At 56.8% G+C, this 12,600-nt stretch overlaps 1 protein-coding gene across 2 annotated transcripts in view; it reads right to left on the reverse strand.

Annotated features, from left to right (window-relative positions):
• The window catches only part of PTPRS (protein tyrosine phosphatase receptor type S), a gene marked incomplete at its 5' end in the record, with an annotated part of 63,626 nt that overhangs the window by 20,654 nt on the left and 30,372 nt on the right, over window positions 1-12,600 (reverse strand). For both annotated transcript variants that reach the window (XM_082837259.1, XM_082837258.1), the window contains 6 exons: window positions 693-886; window positions 2,260-2,565; window positions 7,816-7,960; window positions 8,209-8,342; window positions 9,439-10,020; window positions 11,513-11,782. In XM_082837259.1, coding sequence (XP_082693385.1) covers window positions 693-886; window positions 2,260-2,565; window positions 7,816-7,960; window positions 8,209-8,342; window positions 9,439-10,020; window positions 11,513-11,782 — 1,631 coding nt within the window. The remainder of the gene's footprint in view (window positions 1-692; window positions 887-2,259; window positions 2,566-7,815; window positions 7,961-8,208; window positions 8,343-9,438; window positions 10,021-11,512; window positions 11,783-12,600) is intronic.

Raw genomic sequence — 12,600 nt, forward strand, 5'->3', positions numbered from 1 at the left:
GCCCACTGACCCCTGTCATCACGCCAGGGCCAGAATGAAGGGGACACTTTGGCCTAAGAGAGAAACTTGGAGGAAGGGCTGCGTCAGGTAACAAAAGGGTCGGGCTAGGGTGGAAAGTGACTCAGTTTCGATCTGCCAGGCCTGGGTGCCACAGGGGAAGCTGTGGGCTGGAGGAGGGTGGTTAACGCTGTGAACAGTTGGAGCAAAGGTGTGGTGGAGAAGACCCAGGCCGGGAGCTAGGCTGGAGGAGGGAAGTGGGGAGGCAGGAGGCCAGCGGAGTCCAGGGGCCATTCAGCTAAGAATGGATACCTCCGTGGTCCCCAGCAGAAGCCCATGTGCCTGATGCAGAACCGAGGCTGCCAGCTAGCTCCAAGAGGTAACTAGGTGTGCATCGGGGGCCCAGGGGAGGAGACCCTTTTACAGGGGGCGTGCGGGGGATGGGGTCACAGCACTGCACGGCCCGCCCGCGGGAAGAGCACTGGCAGCGGCTCGGGGTGGCAGGGAGGCACTACTTACATATTCGGCCGTGTCGTCCGTCTCCCACTGAGCGCGGGAGGAGGCGGCAGGGGAGAGAGGAGGAGGTGAGCGGAGTAGCCAGAGACAGAGAAACACAGAGAAGCAGCGAGAGGGCGGGAGCGCAGGGGGCCCGGGCCCCGCCCCACCGCCAGGCCCCGCCCCGGAGCCCCGCCCACCTGGGCATCGGCCAGCATGATGTCCTTGATGCGCGGCGGCCCTCGGGCCTCAGCGCCCTCCATGCGCACGTAGTGGACCTGGTAGCCGCGGATCTGGCCGTGCTGCCGGCCGGGCGCGGGTGAGCGCCACAGCACGCGAATAGCCGTGGCGTTGAGCGCCTCCGCCTCCACCTTCCGCGGCGGCGCGCTGGGCACTGGCGGGTGGGGGGGAGGGGAGGGGAGGGGCGGGCGGGGCCGTTACTGGGGTGCCCAGCCCTGCCCCGGGCAGCGCCACTGACCGATGCCAAGGTGCCGAGGGACTGCCGGTTAACCCGGCGCTCTGAGCGCTCACCGCTGGCCCGGAGGGAATATCTCCTTCACGCTTCCCACAGCCCGGGGAGGGGGCTCTGATGGTGCACCCCATTTACAGACGAGCAACTGAGGTCCCCCAGAGCCTAGGTCACCGGCCCAGGGCCACAAGACATGAGCGGGCCGTGCACGCCCCACTCTAAGAGGTTTACCCACACTGCTTCCGACCTCAGAGCATCCCTTCTAGATAGGAGTCCTTATGCTCCCTTTACAGATGGGGAAACCAAGGCACAGAGAGTTGATCCCAGGACCACAGGGTTATCAAGAGGCAAAGCCGGGATGGGAACCCAGGCAGTCCAGCTGCACGCTCCTACACACCCCAGGGTGCAGCCAGCCCACTCCGCACTGGAGCACTTTTTCAACCAGCCCCCAAGCTGAGAGCCCTCGCCACCCACCCCACCCCCACCCCAAGGCCTGGCGTGAAGGACCGCTTCATTTCTTCCCCATGGTTAGGACAAAATGTTGGGGCTGCCAACCGAAACTTCCAGGCCAATGGCTCAGAAAACAGCCGGTCCAGGTTTCTTGCAATTTTATTGGGGAAGCTGCCTGCTTCATTTTGCCCCATGCCCTCAGCTTCTACTGTGTGACTAGCGTCTTAGAACCTTCTAGCTCAGCTACGGTGGGAATATTTACACCACAGAAATCGGCCAGTGCTACCAATCGGTCTCTATTCCCCAGAGAGCTGGCGGTTAACCACCATCAGCACGCAATCTACCTACTCTCTAGGTAGGATAGCTCAGACCCAAGCAGCTCCAAATCTCAGGTTATCCCTAGAGTCTAAAATACCAGCTTTCTGGGGTCAGGGACCATAATTTTTGTCGCAAGTGCTGCTTGCTGTTTCCTACACTCCGTTTCCATGGCTTCCACCACCGGACCAAAATACAGGGCTCCCCGCTTAACGTTCCAGGCCCAAGGCTCAGAGAGAAAGGGTAGCCCGGAAGGTCCAGAACAGAGAATTCCAAGATCAAGGAGCCCGGTTGGTTTGGGGAGGCTGATGGCCACTTGTCTCCTTCTCCTGATTATGGCTTCTACGGTTGGCTAAAAAGTTCATTCGTTTTTTTCCATAAGAGCTTACTGAAAAACCCGAAAGAACTTTTTGGCCAACCCAATACCTTCTGACCACCAGCCAGCCCAGTTTTCCAGGGACAGAAGGCTCCAAGGCAGGGGCCGGGCTGGGGCCTGGGGGTCCCAGGGGTCCCAGGCCGGGGCCGGTGCTTACCGTCCTCGTCGGTGCGGATGACCACGGGCGAGCTCTCGGGCCCTGGTCCCACCTCTGTGTGAGCGACGGCGGTGATGCGGTACTCCGTCCACTTGTCCAAGGCCTCCAGCAGGATCTGGGTGGTGGTCGGGGGGATGCCGTTCACCTCCTTGGGTTGCGGGTCCTCTGAGCCCAGCGGTCGGTAGCGGACGCTATAGCTCACCAGGGCCCCGTTGTGCGTGTCCGGCGGCGGCGGGCGCCAACTTACCAAAATGGCCGTGGAGCGCGTGCTGACACATTTAACGTCTTGAGGGGGGGCTGACGGTTCTATTGGGGGGGGGGAGAACGTGGGGGTGGGGAAGGGAGGCGGGATGGGCGGGGAGGGGGTGGGGAAACAAAAGATGGGAAAGAGAAAATAAAAAAGAAGATGATAACAAACAAAACAGAACCAAACCAAAGAGAAGTCGAACCCAAAAGAAGCGGGTGTCAACCAAAGGTGAGATGGGCGGGTGGGTGGGTGGGTGGGCGGGCGGGGATGGGGGCAGAGAGGGCTGGCCAAGAACGCTGCACTCACCACATGGGGCTGCACTTGGCACACAGTAGTTCTTAGGGAGAGGGTAGCCACAGTCCCCAAGGAGCATATGCACGTAAGCTGTGCACCGTGCCAAGCGGAACAGCAGTAAAAACCCCATTTACTGGGCACCTACTATGTGCCAGGCACGGTGCCAAAACAACAATAAATGTACTTATTTATTGAACACCTACTGTGTGCCAGGTATAGCACCAGGAGCACAATGACAATAAATGTACTTATCTATTGAACACCTACTGTGTGCTAGGCACTGTGCCAGAAGAATAGCAATAAAAGCCTCATTTATTGGGCACCTACTATGTGCCAGGCACCGTGCCAAGCGCTTCACACAGTAACAGTAAGTGTACTTATTTAGTGAACACCTACTGTGCACCAGGCACAGCACAGGAGCAGAATGACAGTAAATGTACTTATTTATAGAACATCTGTGTGCTAGGCACTGTGCCAGAGGAATAGCAAAAGCTCCATGTACTGGGCACCTACTATGTGCCAGCCACTAGGCCAAACGCAAAAGCAATAAAAGCCCCATTAATTCAGTAACTACTATGTGCCAGGCACAGTGCCAAGGGCTGCACAGAACGGCAGGTGAAAAATCTACTTATTGAACCCTACTATGTGCCAGGCACCGTGCCAAGGGCTGCACAGAATAACAGTGAAATATTTATTGCACACCTACTGTGTGCCAAGCATTGTGCCAGAATAGCAAAAGCCCCATGTACTGGGCACCTACTATGTGCCAGGCACAGCACCAGGGATGGAACAACTGTAAACACTAATGTACTGAATACCTACTGGGTAACCGGGGACTAGCAGTAAAGCCTCATTTATTGGGCACCTACTATGTGCCAGGCCTGTCTCTAAAAGCTTCACAGGTTAACAGTAAGAGCATCTACTTACTGAACACCTGTACTGCCAGGGACCCCAGAGGGCAACCCTGTGGTTACTTCCTGGCCTCACTTGCAAAGAAAACAATGTCTGAGTCTTGAGCACCTACTGTGTGCCTGTTAGCATGCCAAGGGCTATACAGAGTAATAATAAAAGCCCCTGTGTAGTGGACACCTACTGTGATGGCACTGGGTCAGGGCTTTACAGATAACACAGCCCACAGTTAGCACCTACGGTGTGCCAAAGTTTTAGTAGCTCATAGTTCTTCTGTTTTGAGCCCCTACTGTTCACCTGATGCCAACCTAAGCCCACTGCAGATCAATAGCACGTCTCATTGACTGAACACCTACTATGGGCTGGTCACTGCCACAGCCCTCTGAAGATGAAAGCAGCTGTTGCCCTTTACGCGGCGCATACTGCATGCCAGGCACTCTGCTAAGGTCTTTATTGAAACAGAAAAAGTTCCCACATATTAGGTACCTACAACATGCTAGGTACTATGCTAAGGACTATGTAGAACATTAGTAGTTCTCATTTCTTAACAGGGCCTACTGTGTGTCAGGCCCTGTTATTTCTGGATAACAGTAATAGTCCCTACGTTTTAAGCGTCTACTGTGTGTCAAGCACTGTGCTAATGAGCTTATATAAAAATAGTAATAGTTCTTACTTATTGAGCACCTACCATTTACACACACAGTACCAAGAACCTTGCAGACAACAGTTTCACGTTTGGAGCAAAAATGAAACCATGCTGGGCCCTTCCAGACTGACAGTGGCTCCCATCTGAGCACCTACTATGTGCTTAGCACCAGGCCAACCTCTTTAAAGTGCCACTTATTGAGCACTTACTGGATGCCAGGCACTGTGCCAAGGGTTTTGCAGAGCAATCATCGTGCAATCATCCCCCATGTTTCGGGGACCTACTGTGTACCTGGCACCAGGCTGACCTTGTTACAAGCTACTAATAGCTTCCATTCATGGACTGCCGACTCTGTGCCCAGCGCCCTGCTGATCCATATTTAGACTGAAAGTGGTAGCTACCATTTATAGAGCACCTACTGTGTGCCAGGCAGCATGCTAAGGACTTTGTTAAATAACAGTGATACTCTCCCTATATTAAGCGTGAACTGTGTGTGTTAAGGGCTTTATGGAGTATCAGTAATAGCCTCCATGTGCCGAGCACCTACTATGGGCCAGGCCCTGTGTTAAGAGCATTACTGATGATAATCCTCTCGTTCTATACATCTTCTGCACGCCCAGCAGCATAGGCCCTCTGTAGACTCAAGATACGGCCCACTGATCGTGCCTCATTTAATTCTCCTGACCCCCTTACGTGGCTGGAACTAGCACCCCTCCACCCCGCCCCCATGTTCCAGGTGGGGAAATGGGTTTCAAAGCCCACCTGGTTTGCCTGGCATTCTTTTCTCACTGGTTGTATAGCTACTGGGTGCCAGGTCCCACCTGTTCTGGGCGCTCACCTCCCATTTTACAGGTGAGGAAACTGAGGCTCAGAAAAGGCAAGTGGCCTGCCCAAGGGCACATGGCGCAAGCCAGGCCTTGAAGCCAGGCTCAGCTGCTGTCCGTGGGCTGTCTTGGTTGAGGCTGGGAATTCAGACCTCAGCCTGTGCCTTAATCAGCTCAGGCCAGCTGAGGATGGCTGGAGCCACACCCCCTCAAATGCCCATGACCCTAGAGCCCGCCTCGTCTGGAGGGAGGCTCAGAGAGGTCACTGGCCTTGCTTGAGGTCAAGGCATGTAGAACCTTCACCATCATGCCAGCCACACTTATTCACTGCATGTGTTTACAGACCACTTACTCTGTGCACACCCCATGCTAGGGTCTGGGACCCAGAGCTGAATCAGAGGCCCCCATCCTCAAAGACATCAGGCTACCAGAGACCCCAGAGGCCACTCCAATGGCTTACTGCAACCAGAATGACTCTCTGGCCTCACTTAAATTGAAACACTGGGGTTCCCTCCTCCGGAAATAGACACTTGGGGGTCCCCTCCCCCATTTCTTGACCAGCCACCCCAACCAAATGTGCCCGGGGAGAGTCAAGCAGGAGTGGAAAAACCAGCCGAGGAATGTGCCAGAAGGAATGGATTCACTAAGAAAGGGGAAGGAAAAATAAAACCAAAACCATAATAAAAGAAGAAACAACGATGATGGTGATGATGATGAGAAAAACCATAATAAAAGAAAGAAAGACGCTTTCCAGAAAACTCCCAGTCTGGTTACCTACCTTCCACTCTTCAACTGCTAACTTAAAAGACTTTCTTACGAGGGAGGGAATGGCGGAGTGCTGAGCTACAAGGCCAGACCGAGCTCTGGGTGGGTCTCTGGCCGCGAGCGGGCGCGCAGCCCTGCTCCGGCCCCAGTGTGGGCACGCTGCAGTTCCGGGCTGGCGCCGATGAGGCAGGAAGGTTGGACGGTGTCTGGGGAGACCCACGGCTGAGTGGTCTGGCCTCCACCTACCCTTGAGTTCAGCCTAAGAAGCCCGCACTCCCCGGGGGTGGGGGTACGCCTGGCCCTGCGTCTCGGCTGCCAGTTCTCTCGGGCCCCACCCGTCTTGGGGTGCGAAGTGGGGAGTCCCTTCTCCCCCACTCCCTGTCCTGGGCCGCCCCGGAGGTTCGCGTGGCTGGGCCAAAGCCGCTTTCTCGACGACCTTGGAGGCCGCCTCCTTCACAATCCGGCCCAACCTGCGTGACTTGTCGGGAGGGTGCGGGGCAGCGTGGATGCGCACATGGAAGCGCGGTGCGCGGGGGGTGAGGGGCGTGGTTCCGGATTCCACGTTGTTCCTGGGCAGGTGTGCCACTCGGCAGCGCAGCGGGGTGCAGAGTTTAGGGGACTGAATTTGGACTCTGGACGGTCTGCACAGCCCAGAGCTGCTGGGGCACAGGCCAGGGGGCACGCAGGGTGGGCCGTTTTTGTGAACCCGCTGGAGACCAGCGCGTACTCACCTTCGCGGCACCTGTGCCGGTCTCTCACGTGGCCGCCCAAGCCACAGGACACCCTCACTGATCGCCTCACGCACAAACATTCCTGTGAGTCGCGGAGCGCTCGGCTCGGCCCCAGTGGGGCGGGGAGGAGGGGAGGGGGCGGGGGTTGACAGTAGGGTTGACAGTCTCCACGTCCCCTGATCCCAGCGGCTCAGACACCCCGGCCCAAGTTGCTGTCACTCTGGACTGACCCGTGACCCCCTGTGTGCACACGCCTGGGGGCGGGGCAGGCGGGGGCTTGAAGGTTTGAACACTGAGGCAGCTTCCGGAACAAGGCCTGGGGTGGCTACCCCGTGACTGACTGAGCAGGGGGAGGGGAGAAGAAGAAAGGGAGGGTCACGGCGGGGGCCACTTGGGCCACACTGAGCACAGAAGAGGGAGGAGGGGGAGGCAGGGAGGCGGCGGTCGGAGGGGCCTGCCTAGGCCCTGAGCTCAGAGCAGGCAGAGAGGGCGCGGCGGGCGCCACGGTGTGGCCCAGGGCCAGCTGCAGTGTCCTGGCCAAAAGGTGATTTTCTGTGACAGGGAGGCCAGGCGGGCACAGCGAAGAACTCCAGGAATTCAAGGGCCCTATGTTTTGGGGGTCCTGCGCTTCCCCCAGAACCTGGCATCAGCTCTGACTCCCCCATGCCCCCGAGCCTCTGGCAATGGGGACCCAGCCTGGGGGGGCAAGAGGGGCCATCTGGGGAGGCAGGATCGTCTCTGCATCCTCTGCTCTCTCGGAAGGATGGGGTGTGAGCTGTGACAGCATCACAGACCCCTCCAAACACCTGTGAGATGGGCGCAACGTGGCCATTCCACTAACCCCAAATCCGGGAAAGGCAGAGGCGAGAGGAGGTACCATCAGCAAAACTGGCCACGGCTGTACCCCAGGGAGATGGAGAAATTGGAGCCTGCGGGGTCCACGGGTGAGCCCCTCACTGCACTGGTCGGGGAACCGAGGCGCAGCGTGGACGCAAGCACGCCCGAGGCGGAAGAGCGAAGCGGGACGGGCAGAGGCGCCCCCCCCTCCCCGCGCTTGCGCAGGCCCCGCCCGCGTCAGTGCGCAGGCGCCGGCCAGGTGCCCACCCCCGCAGTTCAGGGCGGGGTCCGAGAGACACCTACTGGACTGCAGCGTGCGCTGCCGCACCACCGAGGTGAAGGCGCCCAGGCCTTGCGGGGAGCGCGCCGCCAGGCGGAAGGCATATTCGGTGTTGGGCTTGAGGTCGTCCACCACGAAGGCCGTGGCCGGGTCGAAGGTCCTCCCGACCTGGGGGCGGGGCGGGGAGAGAGACGGAGATGGAGAGAGACAGAGAGAAACCAGAGGGATACAGACACAGACCTCACAGAGTGATGGAAATGGAGGAGAAAAGAGTGAGTGTTGGAAAAATTAGCAACGGACAGGGACAAAGAGAAGGGGGGAAGAGAGACATTCCGGCACAGGCTCGGGGAGACAAGAGAGTCGCCCGGAGTGGGAGCCGGCGGCGAGCGCCAGGCCGCCTCCCGCCGCCCACGCACCTCTCTGCCGTGGTCGCCTTCCCGGAAGAGGAGCTCATACTTGATGATGCTCTCCTGCCGCGGGGGGCTCCACGAGAGCCCGATGCTCGTCTCCGACTTGGCCTCGGCCCGGAAGTTCATGGGCTGGCCAGGCACTGCGGGGCAGGGGGCGAAGAGGACTGGCATTGGGGGGAGGCCTGGGAGGGGTGGGCCCGCATAGGGTATCCAACCCGCCAGGTTCCCATTCTCCCAAAAAGGGCCCCGTGAAGCTCAGCACCACCCTAAAAGGAAGGGCTTGTTAGGCTCTAGATGCTTCTGGAGTGTTCTCCACTGTTCTTATTTCTCTTATTTTCTCAGGGACCCCCTACCGCCCCTCGTTGTCAGCTACCCACCCCAATCCCCCCATCCTCTCTGTTGCCAGTGGGAAAACATTTTCAAAAAATCCCCTTCTCAACGCACCCCAGCATCCTCCCCATTCCCCCAGTTAAACAGAAAACTGGTGGGGACCATAATTTGGAATGTGGATCTCCACCCTGTATCTGATTTACGGCAGCAGAGTTCCAAACCTCCTGTCCCTTTGCTTGGACAGCTGCCTGACTCTTCCTGGGTTTGAGGTTCCAAAACCTGAGTCCGTAAGAAAAAGCCCAGAAGCCTGCAGAGAGCTGGGGCCCCATGCACCTAAATGCTCCACACCCCTACCCCACATCCTTCACCCCGGCAGGTGACAGACCAGCTCACAGACTTTGGGTTAACACACTTTCTATTATTTCAAGATGGGCGGCATGGATCCCTTCAGTGAGAGCAGCGAACAGGGGTTCTCAAACTCAGAGATGGATGGGAGCCGGGGCAGTTGACAAAGAGGGAGGCGAACGGAAACCACACCCCTTTTCTCAGATGCAGCCAGCGGCAGCATCTATCTGGATGCCATTGGATGACCGATTGTAGCCCTATGGGCTTGCCAAATCGGATTTTCCAAGGGTAGCCAGAAATCTGGGTTTTCTAGGACAACCTCCTGCTTTGCAACGCTGGCATGAAAATACTTTAAAGCACCGTGCAGGCCAAATAAACCACGTGGTGGCTTCCAGGTTAAGATCGGCCGGCTGCATCCTGGGAGACACATCACTGCGTGGCCGCCTCCTTCCCTCTGGTGGGACAGCCCCGAAACCTGCTGCCCCCCCCCCCCGCAGAAACCTGCTGCCCGCCCCGCCCCCCCCTCCCCCGCAGGAGCTGTGCTTCCCGCGGGCATCTCACCTCCCTGCTGTGTCTTGACCTGGATGGGGTCCGAGAGGGGCCCATCGCCTACGGAGGTGAAGGCCAGCACGCGCACGGTGTATGTCTCATCCTCCAGCAGGCTGCCCACGGTGGTCAGCAGGCTGTCGTCCACGTTGTGCTTCTGCCAGTTGCCCACGGGGTGCTCGGGCTCCATGGTGTAGTAGACCCGGTAGCCCCGGATCAGGCCGTTGGGTTCCACGGGTTCCTCCCACTGGATGATCATGGTGGTGGCGCTGAGCATGCGGGCCTGCACGTTTCGGGGCGCGCTGGCAGGGGCCTGCTCGCCAGTGCGGGTGACCACCGACTCGCTGGGTGGACCCTGGCCGATGGAGTTGACGGCCGACACCCAGATCTCATACTCCGAATTGGGGCTCAGGCCGCCAATGCTGTAACGCGTCGTGGTGATGTCCTCTTTGATCTGGTATGGCCCGTCCTGGCTCTTGGATTTATATTCGATGACGTAGTAGGACACGGGGTCTGGGTTGCCAGAGTCCCACGTGATGGTGATGCTGGTGGCTGTGTTCTCTGTCACCACAGGGGTCCCAGGGGCTTTGGGGAGAGCTGTGGGTGGGAGGCAAGTTCACACATCAGGCACGCTGGCTGCAGACCCCAAAGGCTGTGTGACTTTCAGTCACACAACTGCCCTCTCTGAGCCTTCATTTCCTTGGTGGCAACCATGGGCCTAACGACCCCTAGCCCACCATCTATAGCAGGTGTTGGCAAACTACAAACCAAGGGCTGGCCCCTGTTTTTGTAAATAAAGTTTTATCAGCACACAGCCACGCTTATGTATCGCTGCTGGCTGCTTTTGTGCTATGACGGTAGAACTGAGTGGTTACAGCAGAGACTAGATGGCCCATAAAGCTGAAGAGTTTTACTTAAAAAAAAAAATTGGCTGTTTAAGAAAAAGATTCACTTCTAAAGGAAATAGTGGCGGCCCCCGGGCTACGACTCTTCTCTGTGCTTTACTCTGCTTCACTCTGCTCAGCCACAGGGCCCTTCTGTCTGTTCACACTTCACACTTGCTGTTCCCTGCCCCTGGAATGCTCAGATGGCCAGATGGCTTAAGGCCACCCTCACCACCCTGGCTAAAGGTGCCCTTGCCCAGTTCTTATCACTGCCTGACGGTACGTCATGACCAGGTTTGTATGTTGTCCCCACCAGCAGGGACTGGGGTTGGTTTACAGTGTGTCCCCAGCACCCGGATAAAATTGTGACTTTCTCTCCCACTTGTCCCAAGATCTCATATCACACAGGCCCCAGGAAGCATGCACCAGAAGACGTTCAATCCCTCAGCAAAATGACCAACACACCAGCTGATGCTGACACTTTCTATGGCCCTAGGGCAGGGCTCGGCAACCTTTACTTGCAGAGGGCCACACAGTGAATCTTTTCAGATTTGCAGACCACGTGGCCTTTGCTGAGAATCACTCAGCTGTGTCACTGTAGCCCCAAAGCTGCCACAAGCCAGGTGTGAACAACTGGGCAGGTATCAATAAAGCTTTATTTATAAAAACAAGTGGAGGGCCAGATTCAGCCCATGGGCTGTAGTCTGCTGGCCCCTGTTACAAAGCTAGAAAAATTATTTGAGGGCACCCTCCTCTGAATTTTGCCACAAACTTGAGACATCAGGAGAATCTGTAATCCCTCCCCACCCTGCCAATGCTCTCTCTCTCTAAGTTCTGCACAGCCTGTTTCCCTTTTCAACTTGTAGTCTTTCCCTGACCTAGCTTTCCTGGGAGTTGGAACCTTTATTCTGCGGGTCTGAGTGGTGCTACATAGTCCCCATCACTGCTCTCATCAGTCTGCATCATAGCTGCCGGGCTACGTGTCATCTCCCACTTTGGACCATGAGCCCAATAGAGCAAGACTGGGTCTCGTTCCACGGGGCCAGGCCCAGAATAATTTGTCACCAATAAGTGTTTGTTGACTGTCCTCTTCACAGCCAGGAATGACTGAATCCTGAAGAGTAACTCAGAGGTTTTCCACCCGTACCCCCCACCTACACATGAGGTCCCACCTGCCTCCCCCATGCCCCATGGCCCCTGCTTACATTTCACCGTGATCTGGGCCACGGCCTCGATGACGCCCAGGCTGGACATGGCCACACACGTGTAGTTGGCAGAGTCCTTGACATCTGTGAGCTCCAGCACGTTCCGGCCCACGGGCATGTCATCCTCAGGCGTCAGGTCCTCGGCCCCCTGCATCCACTTGACGTATGGCATGGGCGAGCCCACGGCCACGCAGGTGATGTTCACGTTGCCACCTGGCATGATCTCGTGGCTCATGGGCAAGATGGAGAACCGTGGAGCCACGCGGCGGACTGGGGGATGGGGTGGGTGGGAGGGGGAGGGGAGGGAGATGCAGGGGGATGGGGAGACGGAATGCAGGGGAGAAAAGAAAGAAAAGCAGGAAGAAAGAAAGAAGGAAAGAAAGAAAAAAAGGAAAAAAAAAGTGGAAAACAATTTAAATATAAACAGGGCTGTTTCCTTCCCCCCAGTTGAAATTTTTTCTTCCAAATGAAAGAAAACAACAACAACAAAAATTAAAAAACCAAATTCCAACACAAAGAAACCAAAACTTCAAAGGAAGGTACTTCACAAACAATATATAGAGAGATATATCGATATATAATAAAAGAGACATGAAGCATTATTCCATAGCAACAGGGTTTCAGAGACCAGAGTGGCTGGTCCACAGCACAGTTAGGAACACAAAAATTTATCAGCCGTTTCTCATCTTTGCTGTCAGACGTGGCTTCGGGGAGCAGCCCCTCCGCCCGCTCTCCCAACTGGGGAGCTTCAGAAGATTCGGGCTGCAGGGGTCGGGGGGCTCTGGGAAGGTTGGACGGGACGGGGTGTGTGTGTGTGGGAGGTCATGGGAAGAGTTGGGACCAAGAGGCAGAGGGGACCAGGATGTCGGCCCCCCATCCTCACTCCCTCTGGTGACCCGGGGGCCCCACCCACTTCCCCGGGGGGCCCTCAAGGAAAAGATGAGAAACTCTAATGAAATTTTTGTGGTTTTTGGGTATAGAAACCCTTCTAAAAGCTTCTGTCGGATCTGACAAGTTTCCATTGATAGATGCAGCTCTCAGAATCACAAACAGCATGCAAAATAGGTTGGTTGAGAGAGAGAGAGAGA

Source organism: Leucopleurus acutus (genome assembly GCF_964270905.1).
Source record: "Leucopleurus acutus genome assembly, chromosome: 3".
In the NCBI taxonomy this organism is placed as follows: domain Eukaryota; kingdom Metazoa; phylum Chordata; class Mammalia; order Artiodactyla; family Delphinidae; genus Leucopleurus; species Leucopleurus acutus.